The 20,525-nt window shown below is 32.7% G+C and overlaps 1 protein-coding gene across 1 annotated transcript; it reads right to left on the reverse strand.

Moving 5' to 3' along the window:
* Nucleotides 1–10,922: 10,922 nt before the first annotated feature.
* LOC145118532 (uncharacterized) lies at nt 10,923–14,874 on the reverse strand. Its single transcript, XM_079054226.1, has 7 exons — nt 14,736–14,874; nt 14,014–14,149; nt 13,579–13,912; nt 13,343–13,415; nt 13,007–13,239; nt 11,641–12,210; nt 10,923–11,537 (listed from the first exon to the last, which is right to left on the reverse strand). Exons 1-7 carry the CDS (start codon nt 14,872–14,874, stop codon nt 10,923–10,925), a joined length of 2,100 nt encoding a protein of 699 aa, XP_078910352.1.
* Between the last annotated feature and the right edge of the window lie 5,651 nt (nt 14,875–20,525).

Below are 20,525 nucleotides of genomic sequence, written 5' to 3' on the forward strand. Positions count from 1 at the left end.
AGTCTCACTTTGATCACCAAATTAATACTAGATTAATACTTGATCAATACTAATTAAATAATACTATTATTAATATATTATAACTTATAATATATTAATAATCATAAGTGCCTTATTCTCTCATCTAGTCTATCCAAGTATTGCAATGCCATGCAACCCAAATGGACCATGCCGGGTCGGGTCAAGTACATACCAAATAAAGATATGGACTTAGACACTATATCCAACAGTCTCAACAATTATGGAAAGTATAAAGAAAGCTCAAGAGGAAGCTTTAGAGAAAAATGACCGGAAGGAGGAACGTTTGGGCAAAACGTTGGTGTTTGATACAAACGGTCAGGGGTTGAAGGTATTCAAAGATAGGATTTGTGTACCTAAGACGGGAGGAGTAAGAGGTCTTCTGATGGAAGAAGCTCACAAAACCATGTACTCGATTCATCCCGGCAGTACGAAAATGTATAGGGATTTAAAACCCTATTACTGGTGGCCGACGATGAAGCTCGATGTTGCTAAGTATGTGGCCGAGTGTGTAACATGTGCTAGGGTTAAGGCACAACATCAGAAACCGTATGGGAGTTTAGAACCTTTACCTGTACCCATGGGTAAATGGGAAGATATCACTATGGATTTTGTGACTAAACTGCCCAGAACAAGGAACGGTCACGACATGATTTGGGTGGTCGTTGATCGCTTCACTAAGAGTGCGCATTTCATAGCCGCTAACGAGAAATGGTCTATGGATAAACTTGTGAATTCTTATGTGAAGGAAATTGTGAGGCTACACGGTATTCCATTAACGATTGTATCCGATCGTGACAGCCGTTTTACCTCAAGGTTTTGGAGGAGTCTACAAGAGGAATTGGGTACCAAGTTGTGTTTGAGTACAGCTTACCATCCGCAAACTGATGGTCAGAGCGAACGAACGATTCAAACATTGGAGGATATGCTGAGAGCATGTACCCTAGAATTCCAAGGTAATTGGGATGAACACTTACCTCTAGTAGAATATTCCTATAATAATAGTTTCCACTCGAGCATCAAGATGGCACCTTATCACGCTTTGTATGGGGAAAAGTGTCGAACGCCATCATGCTGGCTGGAAGCTGGGGAAAAGCAGTTTATGGGACCTGAGATAATCCATCAAACTGCTGAAAAGTTGAAAGTGATAAGGGAAAGGATGTTAGCTGCTCAAGATCGACAAAAGAGATATGCTGACAAGAAAAGACAACCGATATCCTTCGAAGTTGGAGATTCGGTTTTAAAGTCTCGTCGTGGAAGGGACTTATAAGATTTGGTAAAAGAGGAAAGTTGATTCCAAGGTTTATTGGACCATTTAAAGTTCTTCAGAGGATCGGGAATCAAGCTTACAAGCTAAAATTACCAGAAGAACTGGAGGGTATTCATAACACCTTTCATGTGTGTTATTTGAGAAAGTTCACGGGAGATGTGCCCGACATAATTCCCATTTTTGAGTTAAGGTTGGATGAAAACAAGAGGTTGATCGAAGAACCCGAGGCAATCGTTAACCGTAAGACTAAGAAGTTGCGATGCAAGATGGTCGATTTAGTGCTTGTGCGTTGGAAACATACGAATGGGCCAAATCTCACTTGGGAATAGGAGAGTGACATGATGAGTCACTACCCGCATTTGTTTGCTGATGTGTGATTCCGGGGACAGAATCATCCTAAACCGACTTCGGACCCCCTATAAATAGAAGGGTCATGCGAGCCTTCTCGGGTACTTTTGGGATTTCACCATCTTTCACCCCTTTCTTCATATTTTCTTCATCTTAACATCCCCCAAATCCCCGGTATCGATTATAACCCCCGGAATACGCCACGAAGAGCCCGAGAAGCCCGAAAAATTTATCTTTTCGGTTTCGAAGCCCGACCCTCGCAGAGCCCGGTTTCTGAATAAAACTCCCGGTTTTATTAGGAACGAACGTTTTAGGAAACAAATTGCTGCCCGATTATCATCAAATCATGTGAGTGTACAGTCACTTTCATTTTATACATAGATATGAAGTATTTACCTTATAATACGTGCTATGTGTAAATATATTAATTGTTTATTTGAGGTGACTGTTGTGTTGATGTTTTATACAAGTTTTAAACTGTATATATATTTTTATCTACAAATATGTTGGGTAGAACATGGGTAGATAGTTGGTGTGTGATAAAATAAAGTGATGAGAGGTCTCGATGTGATTTGAGATTCAGTCATCTAGCGGAGTTTGGATGAAGACCACGAACTTTCTAGACAGTCCAGTAGGAAACATTAGCAGGTCCGCAACCTGTAGGTGTTAATAAACTTGGGTGTTTATTCGCTGTACTCCATCCCCTCATGGTTGCCTTTAGGACATGTATGGTTGAGGAAACCCCTTAGCAGTAGTGTCCATCCCGATGATATTCTTTAGGCTAGGTCCCTTGTGATAAGTGTTTAGGGACGTAAAGTGAGGATAACGGGAACGGGTAATCAGGGTTATTGTTGATTGGTGAACTTAATAAGTTTATTATTATTGTGGGTTGAAAACCCTATATGCTCACTAGGCTCCCAAGCCTGACCCACTCAGCTTTTTATGTTACAGGTAGTGGACCCCGAGCATAGTCGGTGGACGATGAGAGATTTTGGATTATAGGCCAGTAGTTGTAAATAACTGTTAAAAGGCTTATAATGTATTGTTTATGCTTTTGATCTGTATCGGAACATGACATCCCGAGGTTTTTATATGAAATGAAATTATATATTTCTTAAAGAAAGGTTTTGACAAACTTTTATCATATTTTGTTTTAGGGACCAATTCCGCAACATCTTTTAAAAAGATTTCTCTGATTTTATTTTAAAAAGCATAAATTAAATCGGTCTTTTCTGGCCGAGAAATTAGGGGATGTCACAGGTTAAGGCACAACATCAGAAACCGTATGGGAGTTTAGAACCTTTACTTGTACCCATGGGTAAATGGGAAGACATCACAATGGATTTTTTTGACTAAACTGCCTAGAACAAAGAATGGTCACGACATGATTTGGGTGGTCGTTGTGAGGCTTCACGGTGTTCCGTTAATGATTGTATAAGATCGTGACAGCCGTTTTACCTCAATGTTTTGGAGGAGTCTACAAGAGGAATTGGGTACCAAGTTGTGTTTGAGTACAGCTTACCATACGCAAACCGATGGTCAGAGCGAACGAACAATTCAAACGTTGGAGGATATGCTGAGAGCATGTACCCTTGAATTCCAAGGTAACTGGGATGAACATTTACCCCTGGTAGAATTTTCCTATAATAATAGTTTCCACTCGAGCATCAAGATGGCACCTTATCACGCTTTGTATGGAGATAAGTGTCGAACGCCGTCATGTTGGCTGGAAGCTGGGGAAAAGCAGTTTATGGGACCTGAAATAGTCCATCAGACTGCTGAAAAGTTGAATGTAATCAGGGAAAGGATGTTAGCAGCTCAAGATCGACAAAAGAGCTATCCTGACAAGAAAAGACAACCGATATCATTCGAAGTTGGAGATTCGGTTTTACTTAAAGTCTCGCCGTGGAAGGGACTTATAAGATTTGGTAAAAGGGGAAAGTTGAGTCCAAGGTTTATTGGACCATTTAAAGTTCTTAAGGGGATCGGGAATCAAGCTTATAAGCTAGAATTACCGGAAGAACTAGAGGGTATTCATAACACCTTTCATGTGTGTTATTTGAGAAAGTTCACGAGAGATGTGTCCGACATAATTCCAATTTCTGAATTAAGGTTGGATGAAAACAAGAGGTTAATTGAAGAAACTGAGGCAATCGTTGACCGTAAGACTAAGAAGTTGCGACGTAAGATGGTCGATTTACTGCTTGTGCGTTGGAAACATACGAATGGTCCAAATCTCACTTGGGAAACGGAGAGTGACATGATGAGTCGCTACCCGCAGTTGTTTGTGGATGTGTGATTCCGGGGACAGAATCATCCTAAGGGGGAGAGAATTGTAACGCCTGTGTTTCTAGGCTAGGCATTAATATTGACATAATAGTCTAGGTTAACCTTTGTAACTCATTTTGAAGAAATGAAAAGGAATTATGTGAATATTATGTGAATTATGTGTTTTATGCTTAATTATTAGGATTTAATTAATTAAGAATAAAAATGAGCGTCGAAAATAAATATTAGATAAAGCCGATATCTATTAAGAAAGTTGTAGTGGTCGTGACAAGGATTACGGATATATAAAGAATACCGAAATCCGAGTTATAACGAAGAAGTTATGACCCGTCGAATTTTCGCGACAAAACCGGCACGGTATCGAATGTCGTAAAAAGTGAGTTTTCGATAAACTACTTTTTGGCCTTAGTGATCTAAACGAAACTCGTAGTGTTCGTTAAACCGAGAGTAGGTATAAAAAGAACGCCCAAATCTGACTTCGTATGACGAAGTTATGATTTTTCGAAGTTTCAGCTTAGCAGTAGACAGCTAAAAACTCGAATTTTAGATCGAGTGATTTTTAGCCGACACGACCTAAACTAGAATCGAAGGTATCGTCATTAGTAGCTCAACGGTAAAAAGTCTGACGAAAACGGACGTCGGATGAAGAAGTTATGAATTTTTAACGGATTTCCTGTCCCGATCTGTTAAAAATAATAATATAAAAATTAAAATCAAAATTAGCCGACGAAATCTAAACAAAAGTTGTAGAGCGTAACTTTACCTACGCGTGCATATAAAGAACGTCAAAAACGGAGCCCGTATGCGAAAGTTACGGATTTTAGAAGTTTTTGGCTCAAAAATCAAGAAAAACACGAAAACCGAGGAATTTCGCATGGCCCAACTTCGGCCACGTCACCTTCGCTCCATGCGCGCCACGTGTCCGAAATTGCTGAGTCATCCGAGCAGCTGGCAGACGCATGTCGCAGTGACTCCTCGCCTCTGAAGCCGTGGCGCATCCGAGGAGTGACGCGTGTGCAGCCTTGTCCGAGCCTCGCACTCCTTGCCGCGTGTTCGACCTTCGCACCACCTGTCCCCCTTCCCTCTTGCTTCGGATCCGAACCTCGGACCATAGAATTCAGTCTAATCAGAGGCCAGCAGTTGGACCATCGCACGTGCGAGCCATGTGCCTGACCTTCGCCCCCTGCTGCCACGTGCCTTCGCTGCTGACTCACCCTTCTCGGCCGACCTTCGGACCTTGCCTATAAATACAAGGCTTGTGAGATTACCCGGGTAAAATTGGATTTTTGCCATTTTACACCCCTCTTTCAATTTCCTTATCATTCCAACTTCCCCCAAAGCCCCGGTATCATACCAAACACCCGAAACACGTCCCGAAGTGCCCGAGAAGCCCGAGAAAATTATCTTTTCGGTTTTGAAGCCCGACCCTCGCAGAGCCCGGTTTCTCAATAAAACTCCCGGTTTTATTAGAAACAATCGTTTTATGAAACGAAGTGCTGCCCGATTATCATTAAATCAAGTGAGTGTGTAGTCACTTTCATCTTACACCTAGATATGAAGTATTTTCTATAAAATACGTGATATGTGTAATTATATTAATTGTTTAATTGAGGTGACTGTTGAATAGATGTTTTATACAAGTTTCAAACTGTATATGTATTTTATCTACAAATATGTTGGGTAAAACATGGGTAGACAAAATAGTTGATGTGTGTTAAAATGGTGAGAGGCCTCGATGTTGTTGTTGTTGTTGTTGTTGTTGTCGTCTAGCGGAGTATAGATGACGACCACGGACCTTTCTAGACAGTCCAGTGGAACACTAACAGGTTCGCAACTTGTAGGTGTTGGTGAACTACATGTTCATTGGCGTACTCCATCCCCCTCATGGTTGCCTTTAGGACATGTATGGCTGAGGAATCCCCTTGGCAGTAGTGTCCATCCCAATGATATTCCTTAGGCTAGGTCCCTTTTGATAGGTGTTTAGGGACGTAAAGTGAGGATAACGGGAATGGGTAATCAGGGTTATTGTTGATTGATGAACTTAATAAGTTTATTATTATTGTGGGTTGAAAACCCTATATGTTCACCAGGCTCCCAAGCCTGACCCTGTCAGATTTTTATATTACAGGTAGTGGACCCCGAGCATAGTCGGATGATGATGAGAGATTTTTGGATTATAGGCCAGTAGTTGTAAATAACTGTTGAAAGGCTTATAATGTCTTGTTTATGCTTTTGATCTGTATCGGAACATGACATCCCGAGGTTTTGATATGAAATGAAAATATATATTTCCTTATAGAAAGGTTTTGATAAACTTTTATCATGTTTTGTTTTGGGGACCAATTCCGCAACATCTTTTAAAAGGATTTCTCTAATTTTATTTGAAAAGCATAAATTAAATCGGTCTTTTCTGGCCGAGGAATTAGGGGATGTCACAGATATTTTACAAGAGAGTAGAGGATTTGGATGTGGACATGTTAATGAAGCATATGTTGAAGAAGAATTTCAAGAATCTGAGTATAATGAGGAGGAATCTGGTGGTGATGAGGTTGAATCTGATGGTGAAGAGGATTTATGTGATGAGGATGAAGAAGATTTTGATGTTAATAAAGTTAGTGATGTGGAGGTAATTCTATAGTTTTATTCATTTATGATTTAATTAGTTTATTCATTTATGACTTTTTATGTTTAAGTATTTTAGTAGTAAGTATCTTTTTTCTTATGTAGGTGTATGAAAGTAAAATTTCATGTATGTATCAGAAGATGGAGGATTTGAAAAAGGATCTTCTTGTAAAGATATACGAGGGAGTGTTGAAGTTTCCTCAAAGTCAAAATTTGAAAAATTGGAAATTACTATTTCCTGTTGAAGATTTAAGCACAGAAAGTTTTGATTTCAATTATGTTTCACAAAAATATAAAGAACCGATATTAACACCTGGTTTTGTTCAAGTTAATGATGAAGATTATGGGAATGATTTTCTTAATGATGATGAAAATGTTAAAGATTATGATCAAGAGAAATGTTCTGGTGGTCAGGGGGATGGAAGTGATCCACATGAGGGCAATATTGGTAAAAATCATGTTGAAGGTAAAGGTGATGATGATGAAGATGATGAACAAGGAAATGGAAGTGGATGTGATAAAGAAGAGGCCATGAATTTAAATTCTGTTGTCGAAAATGTTACTAAGAGTGTGGGTCTAATTGATAGCCAGGAAGGTGTATCTTTTAGTCAATTTATTTGCGATCCAGTTGTTGAAAGTTTTCTTAAAACTTTGGATCAAGGTAGGCATATTTTATTATTATATATACTTTAATCATATATGATTTTAATTTTTTATATTTGAATTTTATAGGTACCGATGGTTGTTTAAATCAGAAACTAGTTGAAGATTATGTGAATTTGAATTTGACTGGTATTGATGATGGTAAGTATTTATTTATGTATTTTTAATACATAATATATATATATATATATATATATATATATATATATATATATATATATATATATATATATATGTTATATAGATGATTCATTTATGATTTTAATAATTTAAGGACTGTAAATTTGGGTGAGGATGATCATAAAAACAAAGATGGAGGTAATTTGTTTATAATTATTGTTTATTCATATATAATTGTGTTTATAATTATTGTTTATGCATATATGATTTTTATAATTTTATTGGGCAGAAAATGTTGAAGATTGTTCAAATAAAAACAAGGATTCAAATGAGACTCGATCAATGAAAAATGATATTGTTCCAAGTTTTAGTCTTGGATTTAGTCAAGATTCTGAAGGTTCCAAGAAGTCATCTCAAAGTCAAATTTCTTCTGAACGGATGACAAAGAAAAAGATTAAGGATAGAGTTATTTTGGGAAAACCAAGTGTTGATCCAGAGTGTGTTATTCCAAATGTTGATGTTATTGATGGTCGTCCAGTTTCTTTTGCATCCCCTTTGGGTACATTAGAAGAACCATCAAAACCTGTTTCTGGCAAACCTAAAGATATAAATGAAGAAGCAACATCAGTAGTGGATATCAAAGGAAAGAGACAAATGAAGTTTTCTTATGTTTATAAGTCACCATTTAAGGAAAAGTTAATTGATTTTAAACCTAGTTTGACACAAGTAGAAAATGTTGTTTGTGAATGGCTTTTCAATCTTCAAGGAAATCCAGGGTAATTTTTTTTAATATAATTTTTTATTTTTATAATTATAATTTTTTATTTTAAATAACATTTAATTAAATATATACAAGGATATTGTATTGCTTATGGAAACAGATGTTATTGGTTTTAGAGCTAATTATGAAAGTCTTTTTAAAAAAACCCATTTGCATGTTAGTGTTCTTGATTCATGGTCTCGTATACTAAATCATCAAGAGAAATTTAGAGATGTTGTTAATTCTCCACTCAGATTGTTCATGAATTCTGACACTGCAAGTTTTTATTTTATTCTTTGCTTTTCATATGTTGATAATCCTTAATAATTTTTTTATTAAATATTTACATGTTATTATATAATCATTTATGATTTTCTTATATTACAGACTTTGTCATTTGAATATACTCATTTGAATGAAACTGCAAAATATAAAGTTTTCAAGGACAACTTCTCTCGCAGTGTTTCTGGTGATAGAGACTTGAAGGTTTTGAAGGATGTTGATATGGTATATTTTTTTTATACATTTATATATATATATATATATATATATATATATATATTAATATTTTATTTATAATATTATACATGTTGATGTTAGGTATTTTTCCCGGTTTTGAGGCATAAGCACATATATCTTATTGTTATGAATCTGAAGAAACGTGCTTTTGAGGTTATCGATAATGGTGCAGATGATGCTGATTTCGATGATAAGTATGGTGCAGTTTTTAAACCTCTTGTAAGTTTCAAATGATATTTATTCTTTAGATTTGAAATCATATATGATATGTTTTATAATTATTATACTTATATTTTTCTGACTTGAAATCATATATGATTTTCAGAAAAAGTCTTTTTTGAAGTATCTAAAAGAGATCGATCATGTTAAATCAAATGAAATGGCTGATAAAAATCTTACTCCAGTAAGATTTACAATGCCATGGAGGACAGTTTATAACAAAGTGGATTGTGGAGTTTTTGCTATGAGACATATGGAGAGTTATTTTGGAGAAAAAGGTTCTAAATGGAAATGTGGTCTTCCAAAAGAAGGTGGTTCTTCTGGAAAAGGTTGAGACTGAAATATGTAGCAACAATTTTAACTTCTGAGATTAATACAAAGCGTGATGATGTGTTGAAAGCTGCATATGAGTATCAAAAAGTTGATCAAAAGATTCGTGGTAAGCATTCATATGATGCTCAATGGAATATAGAAAGAAGGATGTCAAATTTTTTTTGATTGAATATTTTCTTATTGATGATGTTATATGAACAAGTTTGTTTATGTTGTGTATGTTATGGATATTGTGAAAAATGTTTGTTTTTATGATGATGGAAAACATGGTGATGGAAAACAAGTCAATATGTATTTTGGTGGATTTTATTATGTAAGTTTGTTTGTGTGAATTATGTTATTGAATGTTAATCATAAGTGATTATGTTATATTTTTATATGTAATTTATGTTTTTAGTATTGATTATATGTTGCTTATATGTAATCATTAGTGATTGTATCGATTATTTTTTTATGTTTTTGTAATCATAAATGATTATATTTGTTGTACAACACATTATAATTTATTATATCTTTTTCTTGATAAGTGAGCTTATCTTTACTGCATGGAATACATCACCATGCATAATCTTATCTTTGTAAGATTTTAGTTTTGTTTTTTAGTGTTTGTATTGAAAAATCTTTTCTTTATAAATGAAAACTGATTTGTACAAATATATATTGCATTTTTGATAAGTGATTATGTTTGTATAAAGGGGGTAGCCTCGTGCTACCCCTTATATTTCTTCAAAGATGAGTCATTATACTTCCAAATGGTTAGTTTTGTTTATTAATTTCTTCAATTTTTATATATCACCATTATTTATTTATGATCTAAACAACTTCCATTTTGTTTCAGGTAAAATATGGAGTCTATAAGTCTAAAAGAACTAATTTTGCTGTATCTAATAACATGTTCCCCATTTTTACAAGATTCTTGTTCTTTTATTTGTAGCTAGATTTTCATACAGATTGTAGCTGACTCCAAGAACGCCTCTTCCACCATTACTTAAAAAGTTTATCTTCATTGAACATATCAGATCTTTACTAGATGTCTTTGAAGTAGAGGAATGTTGTTCATTTAAAGAATATTTCTTTTTAATGAACAACATTTCTCTACATCAGATATGTAGTAAAGATTTGTTATGTTCAATGGAGATAATCTTTCTAAGTAATGGTGGAAGAGTTCTTGGAGTCAGCTACAATCTGTATGAAAATCTTGCTAGGAATATGAAGAACAAGAATCTTGGAAAATGGGGAACGTGATATTTGAGACTTGTGAAATTGTTTGTTATTGAAGATTTTATCATGTTTGATGTTATTCTATGATGATGAATATTGTTATCTTTAGATTTTTTATGAGCAGTGTTGTATATTTGTTAGGAACGATGTTGTTGTATATGGTTATATGTAATGGTTAGATGTTTTTTATGTGTAATCATATTTTTAATCACTTATGATTAAACAAAACATATGAAGTAGTATTACATAATATTTTATGGTTATACAGATGAATATTGTATATGGTTATGTGTAATGATTACATGTATTGAATAACAGTTATATGTAATCTTAAATGCTTGTAGTAACATTTAATAAAAGTTTAATCATGAATGAATATATTATCAAATCAACGAAAGAATTATCAAAGTAGACTAAATCCAGTAGACAAAATCAGACTAAATTCTGTTTTATAAAAAGAGTAAAGTGTACTAAACAAAAAGTATATTATTTTGAAATAAAATTCATGACTTATTCATTACTGATTAAAGCAGTAAATATCTATGTAGCTTTTGATGATTGTTCTGCTGCAAGTTTGATTGGGCATGTCCGCAAGTTATGCAGAGCCCTTTCTCCACATCCTGAGCATCTTCTTGTTTGCTTGTTTGAATTTTTATACGCTATTTCTGCTGCACTTTGAATTCTACTTTTCTTTCCGCATCCTTTATTGCTTTGAGCATTTGGAACATTGATGTCAATGTCTTTTGGAATAGATATGCCCATAAGCTTTCCTACCTCTTCAACATCTGTCCTATTCTTCTGCAATTCATTTGTAGGATCGTTTTCATATTCCTTTAGCATGCTTTCTGTTTTCTTAACAAACAAATCCATTTTTTCTTTATTTTTTCTTACGTATTCCAAACATGCTTCAAAGTTGTAGTATGCTTGATTGACAGATCTATTAATTTCACTGTCTCCTATATCATATACATGTCTACCAAAATTATAATGCCTTGATATCACATCCTTTCTCCAATGATTCTCAATGTACTGTTCAGGTATCTCCTTAATTCCATGTTTCATGAGTATGTTGAATGCATGTCTGCATAAAGTCCCAAAGCGGTTGAAGTGTTCACAAGTACGTTTTACATCATTGGTTGGAAGTTTTATTTTTACCTGTTCAAAATAAAATTAAAGCATTAAGTGTTTTATAATCATAACTGAATATTTTTTTATATTATGTGCTGATTCAACCAAATTTAAAATAAGAATATATTACCTCAATTTTTGTTTTTAGATCACTGTTTTTGTTCAGTTGTTCCACTTTGTATAACTCCCATCCATTTTTTGTTCCAAGATGTTCGTATTGGCAGTACCAGGAACCTTTATAGATTTTTTTATGTACTTCATAAAACAATGTACTTATATAAACTTTTGCAGCATGTTTTTCTATTGGTCGTGGTGAAATAAATTTATATACCACCTTCTTTGTTTGATGTTCAAGCTCCTGTTGTGTATTTCTTTGTTTTTGAATTGCTGTGTCATAGTTCATCTTGAAATGTAAAAGTAAATTTCCAGATTGAGAGTAAGTGTTGAAGAAGGAATTCATGCTTTCTGATCTTGAAGTGGTTTTCATCAATCCAGATATTCTTGTGTCACTGAAGTATGCAGGTATCCATTTGTCACGTAATTCAAACATATCATTGAACCATCTTTTATCTTCCAGATTGAATTCATTAATAATTAAATCCCACTTCTTTTCAAATTCATCAGGTTTGATATGCATGTTCCAAACAAGCTTGTTAAATCTTTTCTTGAAGTCTTTGTTTTTAAATAAATCGCCAGTAACCTATGAATGAACAACTTTGCTTATATAAGTATAAATTATATACCTATTTGGATATATCATATATGAGTAATCATATATGATTAATCATATATGATTACTGTAATGTAGGATATATCATGTATGATTAATCATATATCATATATGTACTGTAATCATATATGATTAATCATATATGATATATGAGTAATCATATATGATTACTGTAATGTAGGATATATCATGTATGATTAATCATATATGATTAATCATATATCATATATGTATGATTAATCATATATGATTAATCATATATCATATATGTACTGTAACCTAGGATTGATCATATATGATTAATCATATATGATTATATAATCGTATTATATAATCATATATGATTATATATGATTATATACTGTATCATCATAATCATAGTATGATATATGATAACTTATATTATTATAATCATATATGATTAATCATATATAATCATATATGATTATATAATCATATTACTAAAATACTTAATTATATATCATTATATCAATCATATATGATTAATCATATATGATTAAGTATTTTAATAATATGATTATATAATCATATATGATTATATACTGTATTATCATATTACATATTATGTAATCATATATGTTTATACAGTAAGTATGTTATCTGATAATTCATATTATTAGAATAGTTAATCATATATGATTAATCATATATGGTTATATAGTATGATATCTGATAAGTCATATATGAATCATCTTTCATAATACTATATAATCATATATGATTATATAATGTATTTCTATTATACCTTTGCTTGCAGTTTATTCATTATGTGCCACATGCATAGTCTGTGTCTTGAATTTGGTAAGACAGATTCCACTGCTTGTTTTATTGCTGCATCTTGATCAGTTAGAACAATTTTTGGTGCTTTCCCTTCATGAGCTCTAAGAAAAGCTTTAAGCAGCCATTCATACGACTCAATTGTCTCTCTACTCAGCAACCCAGCACCAACAGTAACTGATTTCTTGTGGTGGTCAACTGCTGTGAATGGAACAAATACCATTTTATACCTATATAAAGAAAATGTGTTTAGTACAATCATATTTGATTAATAGTATGTTTGAATTTATATACATTAACTTACTTGTTTGTTCTAAAAGTTGCATCAAAAGATATAACTTCTCCAAACTCTGCATAAAAAGCCTTTTATCTTTCATCTGCCCAAAACATAGCAGCCAACAGATCTCCATCACGTAGGAACTCAAATGAATAATTTGGGTAATGATCACTATGATCATTCATTTTGTTTATCATTATTTGAGCATCCTTGTAACATAAGATTCTATTTACTCCTCTCCTCAAGTTTTTGTAGTCTGTTACCTTCGCCCCTACATATTCATATCCTCCTTTCAAAAGTGCTCGTATTTTGTGAGCCATTGTGGGACCAATTTTAGCTTTTGATGCACGTACTACAAACTCTTTTTCAGAATATGACATCTTTCTTTCCTTTTTCGTATAAGGTCTTTCCTCAATACTTTCCAGTGGGTGGTTGTGCATTTCAAAGAATTTCTTAACTTTGTAATCTGTTGTTCCATAAACATTTTCAAATATAATCTTTGCTGTACACCCAGTAATTATCTTGTTTGAATTTGGTTTCCTCTTGACAGAACTTGTAGCCAACGTATCACAAGGTTTTGGTTTATCCTTGCCACCCCTATTGCATATAACATATTTTTCTTTTATTATTTGGCTATTGTATTTTGATTGGCTACTCAGTCTTGTATGAAAACCTGACATTTCTAATAATCCGTATACATTTTTACTGCCAAATTTAGTGATTTGAAAACACTATTTACAACTGGTACAAATTCTGTAGGGACATCTGGTTTATATTCAGATTCTTCAATTATGTTACTGCAATATGATTCATTTGTTGAATTGGAACTTTCACCTGATAAAAGAAGGGAATGACAAATATGTTATTATATAATTTTATGTTGTAATAATCATATGTGATTAACGATATGTATTTATATTTTAGTATAAAAATCATATATGATTTTAGATATTAATATATTATTAGATGTTAAATCATATGTATTTGTATATTGTATTATATGATTGATCATATAATATACTGTGTAATCATAAATGATTATACGTATTAATTTATAAATAATCATACTTGATATTGTTTAATCATGTATGATTAATCATATGTATTTGTAGTTTGTAATATATGATTAATCATATTTTATGATGTATAATCATATATGATTATTCATCCAAATATAATATTAATATAGATTTCAATTTGAAAACATATATGATAAATCATAATTACAAACTATAAATACATATGATTAATCATAGATATGAACAGTCATATATGATTATTCTTCCTTATATGATTAAATCACATATTGTATTGTATAATCATATATGATTTTTCATAATTTATATTGTATAATAAAAGAATCAGAATGAAGTGTAGAAACTGTAATGTAATATGTAGTATTAAAACGAATTAGTTGTACCTTCAATACAAATCGTATTTTGAAGTTCTTCAGAAGTGAAAGAAATTGAATCGATTTGTTCGTCGTTACGAGATAAATTGATTTCAGCTATAATAGTATCAGTTGCGACCGACTTGTCAATTTCTTTTGGATTCGACATCATTTATGAAAATTGATTTTGATTCAGTTTTCAAATGCTTTGTTTATGATTGCGAGGTGCTTGTTTCTTCGATTTGATTTGAAGATTGCGATTAATTTGATAACAGATTCAGTAAAAATAGGATCTTTTTTATTATATTGAATAATTGTTGAAGATTGGATGATATGATTACGTGACTGATACTGAAAATCGATGATTTAACGATGTGATAATTTTTAGAGAAGGAAGGTGTTCGCTTTCTGAACATTAATTTGAAGTTTACTGTTATACCCCTTAATCATTTAACAGTTGACGTTAAGTTCCATTGGCTGATATTTAATCTCACAATCTCTAATTTTTTATTAATCTGAAGGGAACCATCCCCTATATATATATATATATATATATATATATATATATATATATATATATATATATATATATATATATATATATATATATATATATATATATATATATATATATATAACTTTTTTCATTGAAAATATATTTTAAAAGTAATTTAACTAATAGTATATTTTTTTATATGTGGTTTTCAGGAAACATATTATTTTTTAATTTAATGATTATATGAAAAAATGCTGTTATTAATCTCCTCTACAAATATAACAATTAACAAATACTAAGAAATTACTTCACTTTTTTCGAGTACAATTTTTTGTGAACTACATAGTAATTTAACTTGTTTTTCGATATGATTTTTGTAAGTGGGAGCTCATAAAGTTCATTGACTAAATAATTTAAGACATAAAGAAACACTTTATAAAGTAAACACGATCTTTTATCCTTTTTCATCAACTAATTTAATAATCAACATAAAAAAATAAACAATAAATGGTAATGCACGAGTTCAACAAATATTCTTTCGTTAAAACAAATATACATATAAAAACGATTACAAAAAGTAACATTTTTAATCTAAATATGATAGATTATGATATAAGAGCTTTGAATAAAATGAAGTTGTTAAATAATTTCATTTTATTAGAGCATCTTCAAGCTCCGCAATACAACTAAAACTTTTTACTCCGCTAAAACTAACTGATAGCGCTAGCAGTAGCGGATAGCATGTAGAGGGTAACTGATAGTTAGGTACTAGCTAATAGTTTTAGATCTGATGCGTTTTGTTTAAAATAAATGCTAGAAGTTTGTAGTATCAAAACGAGACTTTTGTTTAAAATTGAGCGTTTTGTCAAACACTGGAAGTCAGAAGATCTCAAACGCTCCGTGCGAAACACACCATAATGTAATAAATAGATATAAATCAATTTTGTAAAACCTAATAAATATAATGGTTATTTTTATAAAATTATAAAAGCTGGATAAATACCTAGAATATGTTTTAACGTTACATATAGTGTAGTATGTTAAGAAAATTTGTCACATTATTTTTATATTTTAATATAAAAGACAAATTTAAGAGTCTACTTGATGAAAATAATCAAGAAAATGTTATCAATAATTGTTTAAGACCTGTAATCAATACTTAATTACATATAGCCACCCGTTTTGACCTTGCTTTCCACAACCAAAGTCATGGTTATTTCTTGAAAGATTCCAGCTTAGTCTTCATTAAATGATTACAAAACTAAGAAGGGAGACATCATTATATACGATCCATTAAAAAAAAAGCGTTAGATCTAATATAAGTAATATATTACTTATATTACTTGTTTTTAATCCATTAAAAACAAGGTTGTAAAAATCATTAGGCGGTGGTCGGACGATCGATTAGGGTTACGGGACCAATCGGTCTAGACGGGATTAATCGGCGCATAAACAGAGATCCTTAATCGTAATAAAATTTATTTTTTAAAAGATAAATATTACCTATATCCTAACAAAATAAGTAAATAATCATAAATTTTTGGCATATTCAGTTGTCTAAATATTTAGATCATCGTATATAATATTTTTTAGATGAATTAAAGATTTTTTTAATAGTTTATCAATCATCATAATTTTGTCACCTAATATCACGTTGATGATTTTTTTCACTAATTGTATTTAAGTGTAATGAGTTGACTTGTTGACCAAAATCAATTTTGATGAATATTAAACAAGTAAGGAAGGTACAAAGTGCACACCCGTGTAATTTTATTCAAGATTAAAAGTATATTGTCATTTAGGGGCGAAGCCCCTGAACGAACGGGGGTCCGGGGGCAATGCCCCTGGGAGTGGGGTCCAAGGGGCAGAGCCCCTGGCTGGGGTCGAGCTGAAATTTTTATTTGGGTTATACTGCTGTATTAAAAATGCATCATAAATTCAAATTTTGAATATTTGACCTGTTTTTGCTTTGCATTAATCCTTATAGAAAATCGGGATTTATGACATTTTTGACTGCTGAAAAAACGGTTTTATGACAATTTTGACAGTTTTCAGACAAAGGAGGTTTTTAACCAATTTTGGTTAGTTTTCTGGTACTCACGAAATTCATTCATTTCATTCTCTGTTCTGAATCTCTTCTGAGTCTTATCCAATCAAAGATTAGGGAGTACCACCCAAATACTTTGATTTGAAAGTGAAATCATAATTCTCAGATATCCAAGTGCCTTTATTACCCCAAAATTCTAACAAAAATCAAAGTAATCTATGATCATGGCAAGTGGCGATTCTGTGAAGGATATGACAAGAAAGTTTGACAAATTGAACAAGTTAGAAGGGCAAGATTTTCGTAGATAGCAGAAGAAGATGAACTTTCTCCTTACCACTCTGAAAGTGGTGTATGTTCTGAGTACACCCATGCCAGTCTTACCAGAATCTGTTGAAGATGAACCTCTGGAGGCAACAAGAAGGAGATCAAAGTGGGAAAATGATTATTACATATGTCGTGGTCATATTCTCAATGTTATGTCTGACTCTCTATTTGATATCTATCAAAATTTCGAATATGCAAAAGAACTGTGGGATTCTCTTGAATCCAAGTACATGGCTGAAGATGCTTCTAGCAAGAAGTTTCTTGTTTGTAACTTTATGGGTTGCAAGATGATTGACTCCAGGCCTATTATGGAACAATTCCATGAAATGTTAAGGATTCTAGGACAGTTTTCTCAACACAATCTAAAAATGGATGAAGCAATTTCTGTGGCTGTGATCATTGACAAACTGCCCCCTTCGTGGAAGGATTTTAAACACAATTTGGAGCATAACAAAGAGGAATTGACCTTGACTCAACTTGGAAGCCATTTATGGATTGAAGAGTCCTTAAGGACTCAAGAACTTGATAACAATCCTAAAGGCAAGAACCAAGTTGGTTCCTCTTCTGTGAACATGGTGGAAGGAGAAAGTCCAAAGAAAATCAAGAAGTCTAATGAAAAAAAGGAAGTTTAAAGGAAAGGATAACAAGTCTTCCAACAAGAAGGCTAAGTTTGTTTGTTGGATTTGTAACAAACCGGGTCACTTCAACAAAGATTGTCATCTTCGTAAAGTGAACAAGGATGGTGCTGGACCAAGTGGATCCAAGGATCCAGAAAAGTAACAAGGTCAGATTGTTGTTTTCATGCAGAATTCAAAATATGTTCAAAATTATATTTCTGTGATTTCTTAAGCATTTTATGTGCAGGATGATGATGTTGCATGGTGGGTTGATTCGGGAGCAACAAGCCATATATGTAAAGATCTTCGTTGGTTCAAGGAATGTCAACCAATTAAAGATGGATCTGTGGTAAAAATGGGAAATGTTGCAACCGAACCAATCAAGGGTGTAGGATCTGTTTTACTTTACTTTACTTTTCGAAAGTGTTTGTGTCTGAACAATGTTTTATATGTACCAGGGATTCGAAAGAATATTGTGTCTGAAATTGTTTTAAATAATTGTAGTTACAAACAAGTATTAGAAAGTGACAAGTATATCTTGTCAAGACATGGTTCTTTTATGGGTTTTGGATATGTATGTAATGGAATGATTAGGCTTAATATTAATTATCCTAGTTATAATAATTCTGTTTGCATGGCTTCTTCTAGTACTAGCAATAACTTTAATAAATCTGATTCATGGCATGCTAGACTAGGACACATTCATTACAAGTGATTAAAAGACATGTTAAAAATGAGTTTAATTCCTGCTTTTGATATAAAGAATGAAAAATGTAAAACATGCATGTTAACTAAAATCACAAGACAACCTTTCAAAGATGTTGTTAGGGAAAGCAAGGTGTTGGAACTTATACATAGTGATTTATGTGATTTCCATCGTTGGAAACAAAAAGTATGTTGTTACTTTTATTGATGATGCATCTAGATATTATTATGTCTATTTGCTACATTCTAAGGATGAAGCACTTGATAAATTTAAAATTTATAAACAACAAGTTGAGCTTCATAAAAATTAATTAATAGAAGTCTTGTGTACTGATAGAGGTGGTGAGTATTATGATCCAGTTTACTTTGACTCAACTGGAATAATACATCAAACCACAGCTCCTTATACACCGCAAAAAAATGGTGTAGCTGAAAGGAAGAATAGGACTTTGAAAGAAATGGTTAATTCCATGTTGTCATATTCTGGATTAAGTGAAGGGTTTTGGGGTGAGTAAATGTTAACTGCATGTTATCTTTTGAATAGAACTCCAAACAAAAGGAGTAAGAATACTCTTCATGAATTTTGGTGTAAAAAGGTACCAAATTTGAGTTATCTCAAAGTTTGGGGTTGTCGAGCAGTTGTGAGATTTCTGTTGGAGCAACGATTTCAAGATTCAAGCACTATTTGCATTGAGGTTTCTATAACAATAGGGGCAAAAACATCACCAACCGCCATTAGAGAATTAGCATAGAAGGATAAGACAACGACGTAAAACTATGATATATTAACCATTATTTTTGATTTCCAAACACGATTATTTCGACTGATAGACCCAACAATAGGTGTCCAAAAAGCCGTTTCATTGTGAAAGCAGGTTAACACATTCGAGATGTACGTATTAGTGTGATTTCAATAATGTTAACTTCGTGAAAATCCGACCTAGCACCGAAAAGATATGATTTTTTAATATATAAAAATTGACCGCACATAAAAAGTTACAATGTTAAAATCTACAAAGAGAATGTTTGGCTTTTAGTTAAAATCACCAAAAGAAGAATCGTAGTACTTCTCAAATAGGAATGTTGAGACAAGAAATGTCGAAAACCGAACCCATACGAGAGAGTTATGATTTTTGGCAAAATCATTGCAGGTATAAAATATAAGTTAAAATTTGCCAAAATGACCAAAAGGAAAGTTATAGCACACATCAATACCTACAGGGGGATATTGGAAACGTCAAAAACGGAGCTCGTATGCAAAAGTTACAGAATTTTGAAAGCTGATTTACATCACGCGCGCACAACTGGGTCTCATGCGCGGTGCGTGTCCTGACACCCGATTCGTGCAGATTTTGAATGACATGGCCCATAGAAATAGTGAAACGTGTCAAGCTCTGGATGGTTTCAACGTGCTCGTGCGCGACGTGCGACCCATGACGACACACGCAAACCCTAAAATTTCTTACTATAAATAGAGGTCTCCACCACCTCTTTTCTCACACCAGATCATCTGATCTCTATCTAAATGGAACATGCTTTCCCTTGGAGGAATCTACGAGCTTCCAGAGTTCCGGCGCAACACACTGAGTACACAAAGCACGCTTCAAGGGCGAGTTCATGGCCCCACATTA

Source organism: Lactuca virosa, chromosome 1, assembly GCF_052849685.1.
Source record: "Lactuca virosa cultivar CGN04683 chromosome 1, Lactuca_virosa_CGN04683_v6, whole genome shotgun sequence".
NCBI classification, from domain to species: Eukaryota; Viridiplantae; Streptophyta; class Magnoliopsida; order Asterales; family Asteraceae; genus Lactuca; species Lactuca virosa.